The 17,464-nt window shown below is 38.5% G+C and overlaps 1 protein-coding gene and 1 long non-coding RNA gene across 3 annotated transcripts in view; both read right to left on the bottom strand.

Annotated features, from left to right (window-relative positions):
- LOC110987505 (bcl-2 homologous antagonist/killer-like) overlaps nucleotides 1–16,778 on the bottom strand; it is a 30,761-nt gene extending 13,983 nt beyond the window's left edge. The window contains exon 1 of one of the 2 annotated variants that reach the window (XM_022250291.2): nucleotides 16,621–16,778. In XM_022250291.2, the coding sequence (XP_022105983.1) occupies nucleotides 16,621–16,648 (28 nt within the window). In that variant the 5' untranslated portion in view covers nucleotides 16,649–16,778. Of the gene's footprint in view, nucleotides 1–5,734; nucleotides 5,877–16,620 lie in introns of those variants that run through there. The other variant, XM_022250288.2, reaches the window with a different exon arrangement.
- LOC147799659 (uncharacterized) lies at nucleotides 7,823–16,614 on the bottom strand. The gene is made up of 2 exons (XR_015424762.1): nucleotides 16,428–16,614; nucleotides 7,823–16,396 (listed from the first exon to the last, which is right to left on the bottom strand). It is a non-coding gene; the product is annotated as an uncharacterized LOC147799659 (long non-coding RNA).
- Nucleotides 16,779–17,464: the final 686 nt, after the last annotated feature.

Here is a 17,464-nt window from a genome sequence, read left to right as displayed (position 1 = left end):
AAAAGCATTTCCCTGCCAATGCTACATGTACCGGTATACACCCATTCTTAAGATCCTGGATATCTCGTCTAATCAGTAAGGAGAAACAAGAAGGGGCATGGAGATAAGAATGCCGCCTGAAATGCATCGATAAACTGGCACCCACCAAATCAATTTTTAAAAAATTGACTATCAAAATGTACATGCTTGTACACATGTGAATATACACATGTACATGTATACCTGCGCAAGTACACATATAAAAATACCCATGTGTCCTTCAACATAAACTGGTTTTCTATGCCCAAAACACCCATATCAAACATATTGTGAAATAAGATACTACTGTATATACATGTACATGTAACTTGAAACAGTTTAGACTGTTATACAGGGTGTTTGGGAGGGGAGGGGGCAGTAGTTTTCCCCAAGGTTCTTGGCAAAGGAAATTCTGGCAAATTCAGTACACGTACATGTACAGGGAAGTACATGTACGGTACGTAGGCGTTGCTTGTTTTTACACACAACTCAAAGAGAGTAGAAACTAGAAGTGTGCCAAAATGTCATCGACTCTGTACTATAATAGGTGAATGGCGCTATCAATCAGGCATTATTTTAACTATTTTAACTACCCCTGCCATGTAGGGGTCTATGGCATTTTGTACACCCAAGGGGGCAAACGGCACTCGAGGTGAAGTCGAGGGTGCTAAATACTGTTGAAAAGTATTGACAAGATTGAAGAGCAGATGAAAAGAGACAGTGGCATGAGCATTTAATATAAACTGCAATGGCAGTTCGGATTGCAGAAATAGTGATCCCAAGACTACATGTATATAGCTACATGTAGCAGCACAAACAGAAGTCTAATAACTCGGGGGGGGGAGGGGGAGGGTTCCCTCATGGTCAGAGTGAAAAGAGTATGGTAGCACATGAGAACAGACACAGTGCTTCTAAGTCCCCCACACAGATCACATCTCCAGTAACTGGTGCGTTCTAGTACCACGGCGGTTATCCACCCTCGTACCCAAGATTACACAATTACAACGCAGCAGACATGACAAATCAACTATGGGAAAGATCACCGTTATCCATCATTTTTTGCGGCCTGACAACATCACCAGAGTGCGTGACACGTGAATGATACGTGCACGCTTGTAGCACATCACATAATCAGTTCACGACCAATAAAAATTCACTATCCACATGTACGACCGTGGTATAACAAATTCATATGGAAATGTGCTATTTAAGTAGAAAGTAGATTTAACCTGTAGATAACCTGCACTACGGGGGTCCTTGTATATGTACATTATGTAGAGGTACACACCGGAACTAAGGGATAGATGCCGATTGCAAAAGGGAAAACCTTCAGAACAAGTGAAAAGGGAAATAACCAACAAAGTTTGAATAACATGTAACAGCCTACATGTACATGTATAATGGCATTCAGTTTTTCAGGCGTAGATTTTCCATACACTGACATGACATGCACAGTGTAAATACAAATTGGGAAATCCCCACTTTTGAAATCTGATAGTGCTGCATGTCTGTAATTAAAGGGACTTCCCACGTGGGACAGGTCACAAGTCCAGACATGCCTTTGAAACAAAATACAGATGTACCCCTTTCTTTTCATGAAATTCTGATTGACAAAACTGTACTAAGCATGAAACACATTTATTGAAAGAGGTGCAATACACGTACTGGACACAAGCGAATATATATGAGCAACAAAAATTCTGTACGGTATTTGTGCAATAACATCATGGAGGTCTTACAAAATCAAAGGAATGTTTTAAATCAAATAAAAAAGTGCTCCTGTCATTTTTGTAGCAAAAAGTATATTGAATGATTGATCATTTATTGTTAACTGAATATTCAAATGACTTTTATGAACATATAAAAGCAAACAACAGAGACCATAAAAAGGCCCATCAGTATTTCACAGGATATAAGAAAAAATCTGATCCCAAATTCTTCCTGAAAACATTTTTTCATAATTCTTTCTAGGCAGGGTCTACATACCATGCATGTCCATGCAGCTCAAGATGGCCTATGGATCACCCGCATATAACCCTAAGCATACATGTACATGTACATGCTACATTCACATGTACATGTAGGGCTAATTGTTAACCTGTCCTTCAACCTTGCTACTGTACATTCAGTCCTGAAAACGGGGAAATGTAGGAGAGAGGGAAAAATCTTGTACTCCTAAGTCCTGTGTACATGTACCTGAACAAGTACAGCAGCTGAAGAATGACTTGCCTACTGGCAGCCTCCATTCAGTGGGAAAACACTCAAGTACATGTACATGTACATGTAGGCCTTTAATGTACACAAATACCAACACCGGTACATGTACATGTGCATTCTCTTCATTGTAGTGAAAAGTTCAGACTAAAAGACCATTTTTTTTTCTTAATCAATTCAGGTTGGTGTCATGCCTTGCATAACTGTTTTCTTAAAAGGGGTTCCCCTTCATTACCAAACACCTTGGAGAGGGGTGGCATTTTTTTTCTTTGGCTCTTAGCCAAAACCAACTGAAGTTACATGTGCACTGTGGAATTTTGGGAGGAGTTTGTTTACTACATGTAACATTATCGCACACACACACAAAAATGGAAATTTGCCAAGATTTTAACCTCAGCTTTAAACAATAGGGTACTGGTTTTTTAATTTTTGGTACCAATACCAAAAATCCCTCAAACAATATTTCCAAATCTGGCATTACCCTCTTTAAGAACGGGTTTTGGGAACTCCCACCGATGGACAAGTTTCAACATGACCCACAGGCAGGTTCAACTTGGACACCATGTGGAAAACAGTCTTTGAATTTCTGTAAAACTGCTGTCAAAGTGTGATCAAAATATACTGTTCCTGTGGAAAACCACCCAAGGTTCGAAGCATGCGCAGTTCATGTACCGGTACATGTAAAAGCCCCTCTGTCCAGCTGTGCTCAGCCCTGAGTTAACAAGAATTCAATTCAGAGACCACTTAGTCTCACTTGTGTTGCTGGCTCATATGCACTTCGGGTATCAGGGTCTCTGGGCGGTTTTCAGGAAGCTCTCCAGAGTCCTTTCCAAGTGTGTGCACATGATGCTGTGACATCTTGGGTACAAGATAATGTTAGAACAAAACACGGGCGGTATCTCAATCCAGCATCTTCAACATCCTCAACAAAACTTAACCATTCAATTTAAGATTAAAATGCATTGACACTGCCTGCAAAGAATGCCTCAAATGTACATGTACCGGGAAAATGTACATACACTGTACCAGTACACACATACATGTACATTGCGGCATTTGGATTATTTCATTGCACAGACTGAGGCTTACAAGTGCAACCAGGTAACAATTTTTGATTCAAAGAGAAATTCCGCAGCTTATTTCCCAGCAAAGTTGGAAAATCACTTAACCTTGTACATGTACATAACAAAGTTTACTATACGGGGCAGCGCGGACATCCGGAAGTTTCACAACATTGCGGGCAGCAACCACAACGAGCCAATGAAAACAACTGCAACGAGCGTGTATAAACATGTACTGATCAAAGAAAAGGTTGTGTAACCTGATCCTCGGACTGGCTGGTGTGTGCATACAGTATGTCGCCATGGTCATTGTTTTCACCACCACGGTACCTCCCTGAGAATCCTGCAATTCCACGCTGCCCCATTGCATTGAAATGTATTAATACATACATGTACATTTGTACATATGCACATGTACAGTACAACGTGTACGTACGGTACAGGCCTACCATTAAGCATGTTAAGTCAACACCACGACTTCACTATTAGATCATCATTTTTCCAGAACCAGGTAATCAGTAATATGTACCGGTAACATGCCAACCACTTAACTATTGCAGCCATGTGACATCCTTGAAAATTACTACACAGACACACATGACCACCAAGTAATATTAACTTTTCTACAAAATAAATTTGTATGGATCTGCATTCCTTTATCACTCTTGTGATCGATTACACAGTAGTGTTATGAGGTTTGTACATGGAACACGGATGCTGGTAACATTCTTTGAAAAGTTACATATGTACGTGTACAAAAATCTCAGAATTACTCAAACATTACAAATGATTCGATAAGTGAACTTAGCTTTTTGTGCTACTCCCCAGCAACGTGTGGCTTATTGCATCAACCTCAAAATACATGTAGGTTAAAGTACTGACATACGTACCGGTACAAATCGTCCTCAGTCCTTCAAAATCCTTTGTTGCCATGAAAATACTGGATACAGCCTAAATCCTCAAAAATCTTCTTTTAATTCTTTGATGCACGTACTGCTCCTTAGAGGAGCGACCAGTAGGGTCAACATTGGGCATCTAATGATGCATGCTGCAAACTAATTTTCTGATGCATCAACTCCAAAAAACTACATACGAAATGACACACATTACGACAAAAACACCTGACAGACAAGCTCTACATGTATTGACCAAGTTCCCAGATTCTGTACCAGGAACTTAACTGCGTGTATTTAAGTACGTACATGTACTGTGGATGTACACATGTATGTACATGTACTTATAATGTACATGTACTTTTAATGTACTTATAATGTATGCACATGTACTTATAATGAAAGTGCAAATGCCCTACATGAACATGTTACTGAGTAAAAAATGAATGCACTTGGAACTTATGACAACCAAAAAATTAGCCCACCTGGTTTATTCCACCGCGTCCAATGACAAGTCTTGAATTTTTAATTCCAAACTGTGTATTCACTATCCACAGCATTTTGCTTTAACATGCACGGAGAGGTATTAATGAGCAAAATTAATGAAAATACAAAGTACATTCCTTATTCGTACCGGTTTGTATCACGCACTGGTACATGTACATGTACTTGCATGATCATCTCAAATAATCAATGATGATGTCATTAAATGCGACATCATCATACATATACAAGTATGTCGTTGCCGGGTACATTAAAACCAATCGGATGATGACTTACCACAGACTGACTTTGGTAAAAAAAAAAATGCCCACAACTCCCAGTAATTTTGGAATGTTATTTAAGAATGACAACACTACTGCAATATTGAGTGTCGATGGGTATTTTGCGGGAAAAAAAAAATTAAAAGTACACACTCTTTTTAGGAACTTCAATTTAAAAATCTAAATTGATAATATACATGTATATGGACATGTACCGGGCCATGGTACATGTATTATTTTACAAAAGTGAAAATCGTTCTGCACACATTTTCACTTTTCCAAAAGAGTAATATGGCGACAGGAAAAACAGAGAAAAAGACTTTGCCTCCTTTCAAGAAGCGTACCCAAGACCAGGTAAGCATTTTTTCAGTCTGGTTCTGTTGAGACACCTTTGGAGTTTACTGTCACACGGACTACAGTGTGTAAGTGATTTCTTTTTTTATTCTAACGACTGAAATTATTATGTTATAAGTGTTCACAGTTACATGTACATGTACATCTACAACCAACGTGGACTTAATAACACAGGGCATTTGTATCGAACTGTGTCTGTAATTACACGAACTGAAAAATGCACATCTCCACAATTTACATACATGTACAAGCACTGTGCAAGTGTTTAAAACTACTGTACATGGTACATGGTACATGTACAGGTGTAATAAAAGTGCGCAAAGCAGAGATTCCCCTATTATACATGTAATGCAACAACCCCTTTTTGTGGTTAAGCCATTAAAAGAGAACTGAGATCGTGAATGTGATTTGGTTCCAGTCAATGCCTTACCATTGCTTTCAGGCTCAGCACAGCCTTCCATGCTTGACCACAAGATTTCCCAGGCTAAACAACCTCTTCTGCCTTCCACAACTTTTATTTCTCCCCGACTGACAATCCTGCATAAGACCATCCAGTGTGATGGGAAACAAACAACTTGAGACAACACACAAGCTCACTGCCTCAACCAGCGGGCAAGTCTGGACTTGTCTCCACACAAAGGCCCCTTGGAAGTGCAAGGGCTCTGGGTGGGTGGGGTGGGGTGCTTTGAGCTTTTCAATGGGCCACATTTCTGGTGAACATGGGGCAGTGAAACTGTCCTATGTGTTCCTTTGTATCATGAATGGAAACATGCCAAAAACTTGACGTTTGGCAGTTTTTACGGTGTACATCAGCATGAGTTGATTTGAATTAAAAAAGGAACAGTTTTGAAGCAGTTTGTGTAGCACTAATTAATTATGCTAAAATATGTACAAATTTAAGAATACACATATGTATTAATGTACATGTAAATCAAAAACAGAAATACATGCACATGCACTGGTAAAGCAGCATATTTTCCAGTATGGTGTAAAAATGGGTAAGAGTTTCTGTGAATTGCCAGAATTGTTCACTTTTGTAACTGTACAAATAACTACTTTTTTTCCTTTCAAGCAGTACCTGGAGATCAATGTTTCAGCCATTACTAGAGGCCCTTTAAGAGGAACATGCAATTATAATCACATACTCAAATTTGACAAAATCCACGAAATATGGCACACGGCAGGCAGATGAGATCAATGAAAAGCGACAGGTTACTGGCACAAAACTTGTCTACGGGCAGTAATGTACTGTCTGGCTGATTTAATTTTGTACACGAGCATGACACCAATCAAAATATAGTTTTTGCTTCCAAATGTACATGCAAATGTATAACTGTACATGTACATGACATCCAGGGCATGTGCATGTACATGTACCGGTATGATTGTTTATGCCGATTCAGTGTACATCTACATGTATGTTTACATGTATACTGAAACTGAAGAACATTTACCGGAGTAAGAATACTTGATGGTTACTAGGATGTTCAAAATTGTAAGTAAAAGCACCAATTTGCAAAATCTTAAACTGAGGATCTATACAATGTAGTATGACAAGGGTACCACATTTAATAAGTACATATGTGCACATACGAGGATGCAGCAAACGTAGGCTGCATTCGTATTGGTACCAGGACCGGTAGCTGTACGGTAAGACAATACACAATGGTGCATTATGTATCATCCTGCCAGATGCCAAGCGCTGGATTCTAAAATGTCAAATGCTCTCCAACAAAGCACGCATGGATGCTGTTAGTTTGCCTTTGAATGAGTCTCCTTGAAACATGATTTTGAGCATGAGGCGAATGTGCCTGCTTGTGCACAGATGCTTTTTTCTGGACAGATGGTTCCAAAGTTGGATGACACGGGCCCATGAAGGCCGTGCTTACAGCAGGGAAATAATATAATGCTGCTCCCGTGGCTACATGTAACGTACATGTACATGTGTGTACTTTTTCATATTGTGGATGTGGCAACACTTTCATGAGCAGTGACATTTCAACTGTTACGTCACAGATTTAGGAAATTTTTTTTTTTCCAAACAGGGTTAACGCATACTCTTGCAGTGCTTAACAGTCTCCAAGCAAGGGACAGAGGCTGGATGAGCACAGAATCAGCTGTTAAAGCAATGCTATGAAATTGAGCCCTTGGCAGACTTTAATTCGATTGGTACCAATTATTATTTATCATCCTTCCTAATGCTATTGTACTGTGTACATGTGCCGCAAGTGCCGGATTCTGAAATGTCAAACTGACTCCAACAAAGTACACAAGGAAGACATGAGTTCACCTCTGAGTGTGCTTCTCTGACTGAAACACTTTCTGTGTGACAGAAAACGTACACATACTGTACCAATAGATGCCTTCTTGTACATGTAGTTTTTGAAATTGGGCAACCTGTTCATAAAATCTTAAAGCTACTAATACCGGTATATGTACATGTAAATGACAGCTATGGTACATGTACAGTGTACATGTACAGCCCCTGTGAATGGTTTTGGGCAAACCCATACAAAAGTGGGAAATGATCATGCTGTCAAGGACCTCATTATCATTTGTAATCCGTATTAAACAAAACCAAGATTTAAAAAAAATGAAACTGGACATAAAAGTACATGTACGTGTAATGGGACTGCCTGCTGCTTCCACTTTCAATTTTTGAATGCCTTCTTTCTGTTTACGAATCACCACTGATAATGGGGCCAGTACTAGCAATAAGCATGACCAATCTGGAATCGGCCTTCACTGAAATGTACATGTACCGGTACATGTCCATGTATTGTACAGTGCTACCGGTATTGTGACATTTTTAGGACACCCTTTGTTCATTTTCAACAATTCCGGAAGCCAGGTGTGGAACGCTAATAGTTCCATTCAGAAAATCTATCAATTATTGATTAGATGACACAAAGTTACGCCCATAGCCTGGCATTCCAGTGAAATTAAAATGTAAGGCTGTTAGTCAAACTGGTTTAACACGGTGATGACGCTTTTGGCAGACAGTCCGAATTCCAATCTGATGATGTCAAAAGTCCTCAATGCAGCCAACGAACGTTGCATCATACAGTAAATGAGGTAGTTTTGTTTTAGTTCAAATCTTGGTTGGTTTGTTTTGTTTTTGAAATTGAAAGATGTTTATTTTTCAGCACTGGAAGGATGATTCACAAATTGTCACACGCAGTAAGGCAAAGAATTCATGGACATTTGCATTGCAGTTGTAATAAAAAAATCCATCAATTGTAATTCCTCCTTATAGGGCTCTGCCGAATAGCCAAATATCCGATTGATTATCAACATTTCTGAATTTGAATATTCAAATGCAAAGTTCATGAAAAGGGAGAGTCTTCTTTTGTTCTAAATGAAAACAATTGCACTATGGAGGCTTGTTTCAAGCAGATTCAAATGAAAAGAGACAGACGATTCAAAAAAGTAAATTATTCATTAAAAAATTTAAGAGGAATAGAACTTTTCAACAGGGCAAGAAGTACATGCACTGTTCGTCATTTTAATCTTGCTAAATCATGGCTGGAGATACTCCTAGATGTAAATCCTGGATAAACATACTCCTTGAAGTGAGAAGCTATTATGTACAATTGTGAGTGTTACTGCAACTGATTTTATATATGGTTTCATCATCAACAATCTGCCAGTTAGTAAGACCGAATATTCGGATATTTGATTGAATTGAAGGTAAAATATTCTAAGAGTTAATTATTCAAAATGACTCAGCCCTACACCTCCTATAACAAATAACAAATCTCATTAAACAAAAAAAAGGCACAGGATTACAGAATTCCGCATGCTTTTTGCTGGCAAAATAAGGCCACGGCAAATTTACATGTACATGTACTGGTACGTATAGTAGCAATATACTGGTACACACAGCATGTTCATGTTGGTTCTAATAAAAAAAAGGATACAACAATGGAGCTTCCAGTTTGAAAGAATTTTTATTAAGACCACAGACATTTTTACAGGCCCAAAGCTTTGTTTGGGTACATTTGTCAACAAAACAAGTTCATGTACACTGTTCATTATTGGAGTTCACCAACAGTCCTGTTGGGGGCATGCATCTCCTAAATAATGGATGATGTCATCAAGATGACTCATTGTTTGGGCTTTTCCTAAGTCTGCCCTCAATAAAACTGCAGGGTTCAATATTTTGCTGGTACTAACACCCCGTTGCCCGGATTAAAGTAGATCTGGCAGCAGCACAGTTTATTTCCAGAAGATGTACAAGTGCCAGGACAAATTCAAGCACGTACAGTGTATGCAGGATGTGTGAAAAAGAAAAAACAGGTCCACTTTTGTCAAAACAACAACTTTTAAGGACAACAGTCATTGTGCACCGTGGTAAAAAAAAAAAGGTGTTTTGGGTTATTTGGCTGGGGGGGGCTGGCTTTAACAGTCTCTTTATAACCCCTCTCATCAATGCTCTCCTTGGGAGTGCATAGTTGTTGTCAACAAGTTGGGGGATACCATACCAAGGGTCCTGTTGGGGAGCGCATCTCCGAAATGATGGATGACATCATCATGATGAGTCACTATTTGGACTTGGTCCAAAGATCTGCCCTAAACACACAGCTACACTACTGTAACTTCAAATTGGGTTCACTATGGCCTTGTGTCACCTTGTTGAAAGGGCTTTGGTGGTGTTCAAGTTACCTGGGATTTCAGAGAATTTAGCTTCAAGGGCAGACCACATGTGATCAAAATTCAGATTTTCTGAAGTTACAAGACGACTGAAAAAGAAACTTGGAAAGTATTTTTTTTATTTTGTTCTTGAAGATCTCCAGAGAGTTTTCAAATTAGTCAATTTACTATTGCAACAAAACTCACAAATGTAATTTAGCAATTGATAATACCGGTACAATTTGGGGAACAGGTTTAAAACACGTATTTCTGATTCACCAGTACACAAACTACATGTACAGTGTACATATATATGCAAAACCACCATGCAGACCAATGCATGCATCAAAATACACGTATATCACTAAACATTACACCACAGACCGTCACAGTAAACAACCATGCAATATCATTAAATATACAAGTAATAACGGTAGACGATGAAAACTTCAACAACTGATACCAGTAATGTACTTCATTGCATTGAGATTGAGAAGAGGTCTTTCTTTTTACAGATTCAGTTGGAGGGAGGGCGAAGTTGAAGTCAGAACACATTTTCATGGAAAACTGGATTTTTGCCTCCAAAACATTAATTCTCATTTGTTCTGTAAGGCTTGTACAATTACAATGTATGTGAAAAATTTGTACTTCTTCATGAAAGCAACTTTCCACCAGCATTTATAGCAAGAGAAAAATTATGCAGCTGGAAAAAAACAGGTTTAAAAGATGTTAGAGTAAATAACAGTATCTTCTGTGTGTAAATCTCAGTGATGATTTCATTTCTGAAAAGAGAGTTCTGCCAACACAACTGTATATGTTACCGGACCATGTACATGCATGTCAAACTGACTAAAAAGAATATAAAAGCAGAACTAAGCACTTTTAAAAATTTACAAATATACAGAAAATATACAAGTATGCATGTTACAATCACAAAATGATACTGCCATCTTCTTTGCTGATACTGGCATCATCTCTCCTCAAAGATAAGATGAATTATTGACGCATGTTGTGCAAGATTTATCCAGTCATAATATACCCAATTTACATCACAATAGAGGAAGGTCACAATTTTCTTGGATCAGGTCCAGAAAACGCCACCAGGTGGAAACTGTCTGAAACAGACACTAGTACCCCATGTTTTAATAGCTGATGTGGACATGTTTCAACTTGTCTGAAAACTCCAAAAATTGCATCATCTCTTTTTTCTTAAATCAGCAAAAATAATGCTATAAGCTTAAACCCCTCTATATGTGAAGGACATGTGTATTCAATTCACCATGTACGTCTCATGTTAATGTACGGTCAAAAATTAAATTCCAAAATAATATTTGATGCTCATTTTACTAACTGTAGGCAAAATGTACTTGTACCAACTCGGTTGTTCACAAGTTTAAGCTGATAGTACAATGTGTTTTATGTACTTTACATTTTAGAACCCATTCAATGTACTATGAGGGTGAATCACACACTGTTTTGCTGATCTGTTTACACTTAATCACTCTTAAATGTGTATCATTCCATTCATCCTGTAGACAGGCCTTTCACATCTACGCAGTACTAAGTAACACGCAATATGCAAAATAAAACTTGAGCTTTGCACAAGGTACATGTACGCTGAACCAACACCATATATTGACATGTGTTTTGCTTCTGAATTTAACTCAAATGCAATTCAGAAAATAAACATTGTTCATTCTTCAAAGGCTGATCAAAATTAAAAGTAATTTCTTGATGGACCAATTGCTGATCAATAATCGGCCACTTGCAGTTCCAAGCAATATCAGCCTCACATGTATCAATTAATGTCCATGTACGTGCACACAAGCAATTATTAATCATTACCTGCACACTAATGACAGGATATCCACTCATGACAAATGCCCTTTGTTTTCTAGTATACACATCAGCCCACGCAACATGTGAAAACGGTGTTTTGCTTACACAATGACAACAGGAATCAAAGCCTTACTCAAATCAGGCAGCCATTCAAGCAGCTACACTGTACATCATGTACAGTAAAATCTCAATACCTCGAATCTCTGGGGAATGGACAAAAAATTCAAGTTATCCGAAATTTGAGTTAAAAGAAGGTCCTGATTTCTTTTGAAGTTAAGTCATTATTACAAAGTGTATCATAACATGTACCTACATGTATACGCTGACACACAGTTATCAGTTACCGTAAATCTCCCTACGATGACTTTTGAAATGACATTGTGGTTATTTTATACTTTGGTGCCACAAGTTTTTGTTCATAGAAAGACATTTTTGCAGAGGATTTTTGTTGTCAATCGGCTGATAAATAACACATTACACGTACTGTAAATCATTTAGACTGTGTACCTTTGTGTGGTAAATCTTTCTTTTGCGTTGTGCATGTGTGATACATTGTGGTGGTCCCATTTCTGATACCGCACCGCAACGCAGCGCCTTGCACATGCGTACTCAGGCAGGGTTTCCCGATGAGTCGGATACCTTTTTGTGCTTCAATAAAATTTCGTAAAAACAAAAATGCTATTGGTGTCTGTTTTTACTTTTTGTTCTTCGTTCTTTATTTTCAAAATTTTGTTTATTTTTGGGGAGTGAGATTAGGCTACGCAAAAGCTCTGCATTGCAGTCAAGTGGTTGGTCCACTGCGCATGAGCATGCTGTGGCTCTCATTGGGCAGCCATCACACGGGTGAGCACAAGCAGTCGGGCCAGACCATTAGGCTAGACTTAACTTCCGTACGTGTGGCGCGTGCGGCATACACAAAGATCTCCAATGCATTGCCACAGCCACCGCAAGGAGCTATCAGTTGGCCTGCCGATGCACTGGCTACAATGGGCCCACGGTAACAATTCGGCCAATTCCTGCAAGTCGGATTTTGCAGTCACAGTGTGGTTTACGTGTCTAGATCGATCATCACTGTAGCGTGCTTGCAAGGGTTCCGGTGTGAAAAGACAAAGTGTGCGTGTCAGAAATGATTCATAACTAGACCCAAGTTCTGTTTACACTTTCTGGAAGTATTTTGGCGGCGGTTTCTTTTGGATTTGCTACACAAAAACTTCGAGGTAAACGAATCCGGCTACATGAGTAGTTCGAGTTACCGGTACGGATATGTTTTTATATATAAAATCCTATTCTTTCGGCGGGAATTAATTATTCTTCGAGTTAAGCAGAGTTTTGAGTTAACCAACTTTGAGTTGTCGAGATTTTACTGTACATGTAAATGTAATGTACATATGCTGATCTCAGAACATGACTTTACAGAGGGCGCTCTTTCATATTTTCATGTGAACTGCGGTGTACATGGTTCCCTGACCCCAAGAATTGCCTACTGTACTTTGAGAGATGTTCAGTAGCCAGTAGCACCTGGGTCACATGACAAAAACGTTCTGAAATTTCAGAAAACTGGCCAAAATTTTCCCAACCCATTTCGTTGATATTCAGGTAAATATCTGTGAATGTGTCACTACATGTATATGTAGGTCCAATCAAAATTGTGTTATTTTGCAGATTCCCCAACATGCTTCACAATTCCCTAAAGTTTCTGAATTTACCAGTGTATTATTTTGCATATTGATTTCCATTTTGCTAATTTAAAAAACGAATGTGCAATTGTGCACCTAAAGACAGCATCCTAGGCATTATGTCATACTCTATTTTTACTCTTGAACCAGCTTACATACATGTATGTGGCTAGTCACAGTACCAGTGAAACTCAAGACCGTTACACTCTGGAGCATAAATCTCCTTGATTTTGCATACATGTACATGTACAGTACATGTACTTTAGAGATGGAGAATAAAGTTAGTTGCCACTGTCATTCCTCAAATGTACATGTACAAAGGCAATGTGCTATGGATGGCAGACCGCAGAAGAAAAAAACAATTACCACTATTGGGTCAACAACATTCTCATTAGAGCAATCCAGTGTGTGGTAATGTACATGTACATGTATCTGAGCTTTGTGGAGCCATCTATCAGTACCACGGCTGCTTGGCAAAAAAAATTAAGCAGAGATTCGACACGATGAAAAAAAGTACTTTCATTCAAACACTCTATGCCTAACTTATTGAGTTGTTTTCAGGAGCAAAAGAAAAATCACTCATCTCGAGCAACAATTTAATTGCCTTTCCTGGATGACAGCCATGGCCATTTAAAAGTACCAATGGAGAAATAAAAGTTGTAAACATGGTAAACGCAGGAAGGGCAAATACAATGTACTGGGCGTGGGTTGTAAATCTGTCCATTCGACAGGAAACCTCTAATATCCTGACAATCTCTTATGCATGTCACTGATAGTAAAGGAAGCAGAACAACAACATGAATGAAATCAAATAGGCTCTGTGGTATCACTCTTTGGAAGAGTGTAATTTTGTGCTGAACTCTGAAAATCGTCAACACAAATGTAAGCAGTAAATAATTGAGTTTCAGAGAGAATTTATACCTCATCAATGACCTCTTGCTGGCAACTCATATAGCAGTTTATTAGTGATATTACAGAGTTGTTCCTTCCTCCAAACAAGTCTGTCTTGTGTCCTGGTTTATCGTGTGCTGGTCTTTTTATAGTAATTTTAGTTACTACTGGTACATGTGTTTTTTTATTTATTGTAATGCGCTTACGAACAGACCTTGTGTCCTGGAGAAAGCACAATACAAATTTAATTATTCTTATTATTAAAACAATGACAAAATGGATTGGGTATGATTCTCAAACAACTGTAAAACTACAGAGATAAATGGCCAAAACATGACCAACAAGTTGAAAATATTATTAGCTAATGTACATGTACCCCGGTACTAGTTACCAGTGGAAGTGCGTTCATTTTGCCTCCCAATGAGCTTCCACAGGAAACCAAGCTTTTCCAAGGAATGGTGAGGCCCCTTGGTGTTTTAATCTGGGAACCAGAACAATATATGTACTACACTTGTACATGCACATTGAGGCATAGTTCTGTACACAAATCAGTTCCACACACAGAGTTTGCCGCAAAGTACCTCTTTTTTATCCGGTTTAGCTTGATCCATTCGCATTAAAGGAAGCCTTTATTTCACAAAAGATCACACTCCACGGTATTTGGTATTCACTGGGTCACAATACACACTGTCAATATCCATCAACCCCCATGAACATGCCATCAATGCATTACAGACTGATAGAAGAGGTAAATAAATGTAAAGTTCTGTAATTGATACATGTACATGTAGGCTACAGCAAAGTCTGGATCAGTGTGAAGTTAAAAGATAGCTCAGAACTTCAATGGAATTTTTTGTAAATTTTTCAAAACCTTAAATGTGTACATTTGTGTCTCATTTAACCTCATTTTCCAGTTTTGTTTTGTTACTTCTTAGGGTATTTTACTAACTTCATGGTTTTTATGCTAATGAGTATTTCTGAATTCATGAAGAATGGCTCCATCGTTACATTTCTATTACGAATGCAAACTGAGTCATACATGTACCTGTATTCATGAGATGGAATTCAGACCTTATGTTAACATTCAGAGAGCAATTTTGCTGCAAAATTTTGTATAGCATATAGCATATTTGCTATACAAGTTTCTTTTTGTATAGAAAAAAGTTGATTTTGTCAAGCAATCAAATACATGTAGTTATAAATAACAAATACAAAATAGATTATCTGAAAGTAAAAAGTGGGGGGTCAGGTCATTTTGGTGGGTTAGGAGGGGTTGGTCAACAATTTTTTTATGTGACCTAAGAATTAAAAAATGCATGCAGCCAGAGGAAGATCAAATTCAGTGAACTTTGTCATACAATCTAGGAACTTTGAATTTGACTTTATTTTGAGTTGAAAAACTTGGTGCAAGTAACGATAAACCTGCAGCGTTGCTACATTTCATCACTAACCATGTGCATGCGATCAGCCCGGTTGGTAAGCCCACATGTACGTGTATGCTTGTCTGCAGCATGCTTCCAGAGCTACATGTACATGTATGGGTATGAAGTGCGTCTTTGCATACTTTCAATGGGTGAAGGCTTACATGTACATGTATGACAGACCAAGCTCACTCTACACCACAGATTTACACTGTGCTGGAGCGTGGTTTGCAGTCCAAGTACTGTGTAGATTTCAATGGCACAGTGCTGCGGCAAGAACCAATCTCATGCATGATGAGTGTATGTGATTTCTCCACTGTGAAACCTGTCCAAGTTGCTTGTTGTTGTACCCTGGCTGGGGCCTGTGCTGGTGACACCTGCCTTTATCATTCAGCCATGCGTCCATGTTTGGATTAATTTTGGGTTCAATCTGGGTACAAACGCGGTACTACATGTACATGTAACTACAGTGCAGTGTAATTTAAAGTTAACCTCAACAAGTGGGAAAATTTTTCACACTTCTTCCCATCCGAGAAAATGAATATTCATTTCACAAATTGTGAAAAAATTTCCCTCAGTGGGAAAAATTTCACACATGTACCTTCTTTTCACAAGTGGGAAAAATTTTCACACCTTTTTTCACAGGTACAAAATATTTTCACACCTTTTCATAAGTGTGAAAACTTTTTAAGGATGGAGCAATAGCGAGTGTCCGTGCTACACTAGTCGGGATAGCCGGCCCTGGCATGCCTGGGCATCCGCCGTCTAAGGCTCAGCGTTGATTCAGGTCAAAAAAAGGTTTAAATTCTCACAACAATTTGAGATCCTAACAAAATAGTGCACGATGTTCAACTCACCTCGAATTTGAAAAACACAAACAATCATTCAAAAAGAAGAAATTGGGGCCTGAAGCATAGGGAATCCTTTTACCACAGACGCAGTTCTCCACCACATTTCTCTCGCTTCTTAAAAGATGGCGTCGGTATAAATGACGTCATGGTGTCAAGTCTCGTACCTCTATAACTACGTCAGGATAGTGTGAGATGAAAAGTAGATACCAGACTAAATATGATTCATGCCGTGACGTTTCGACGACTGTTCTATGTTCTAAACTTTGACACGGATGTTGGTGCCACGTTAATATTTACTTTAAACAGTTACATGTAACTTGTAAGTGATTCCATTGTGGGACAGAACTTGCCACGAGTTCATAAGTTTCATAGATACGGATGTGGGGACTTAAGTTCGTTCCAGCCACCCTCTGTATAGTTTGTAGAGCTCCTCGTAAATAAAGACAAAAAAGAAAACCAAAAGGCGCACAAACTGAAACAAACAAAAACAAAATAAGTGACCAAGTGAACTAGAATCTTTAAAAAGTCCAACAGAAATTTTATTTAAATAGAGCAAATTATGTAAAATATAAGCAGTGAAAAATCCTTTCTTTGATAAAAAAAAATCAGCATTTTTGGACTTCAATGATGAAATTTCATAATCTGAGAAAGGGGGTCTCTCAGATCTCTCAAAACCAAAGGCGAAACAAACAAGCAAAATGAACTAACAATTTAACAATCCAAAGCCCTGCTTGAGGTCACACTGTTGCGTCTTGCATGCATCCCTTACATAATGGTGGTTTGTGCTGAGAGTGAACAGTGTGAGGCGACAGTTTTTGATCCAGGCTGCATATTTGAGTAATAAAAAAAA

Source organism: Acanthaster planci, linkage group LG03 (assembly GCF_054643075.1).
Source record: "Acanthaster planci isolate LZ-2023a linkage group LG03, COTS_SCS, whole genome shotgun sequence".
Lineage (NCBI taxonomy): Eukaryota > Metazoa > Echinodermata > Asteroidea > Valvatida > Acanthasteridae > Acanthaster > Acanthaster planci.
Note: the sequence above shows the minus strand (reverse complement) of the source record. Positions and strands in the feature narration are given on the sequence as shown.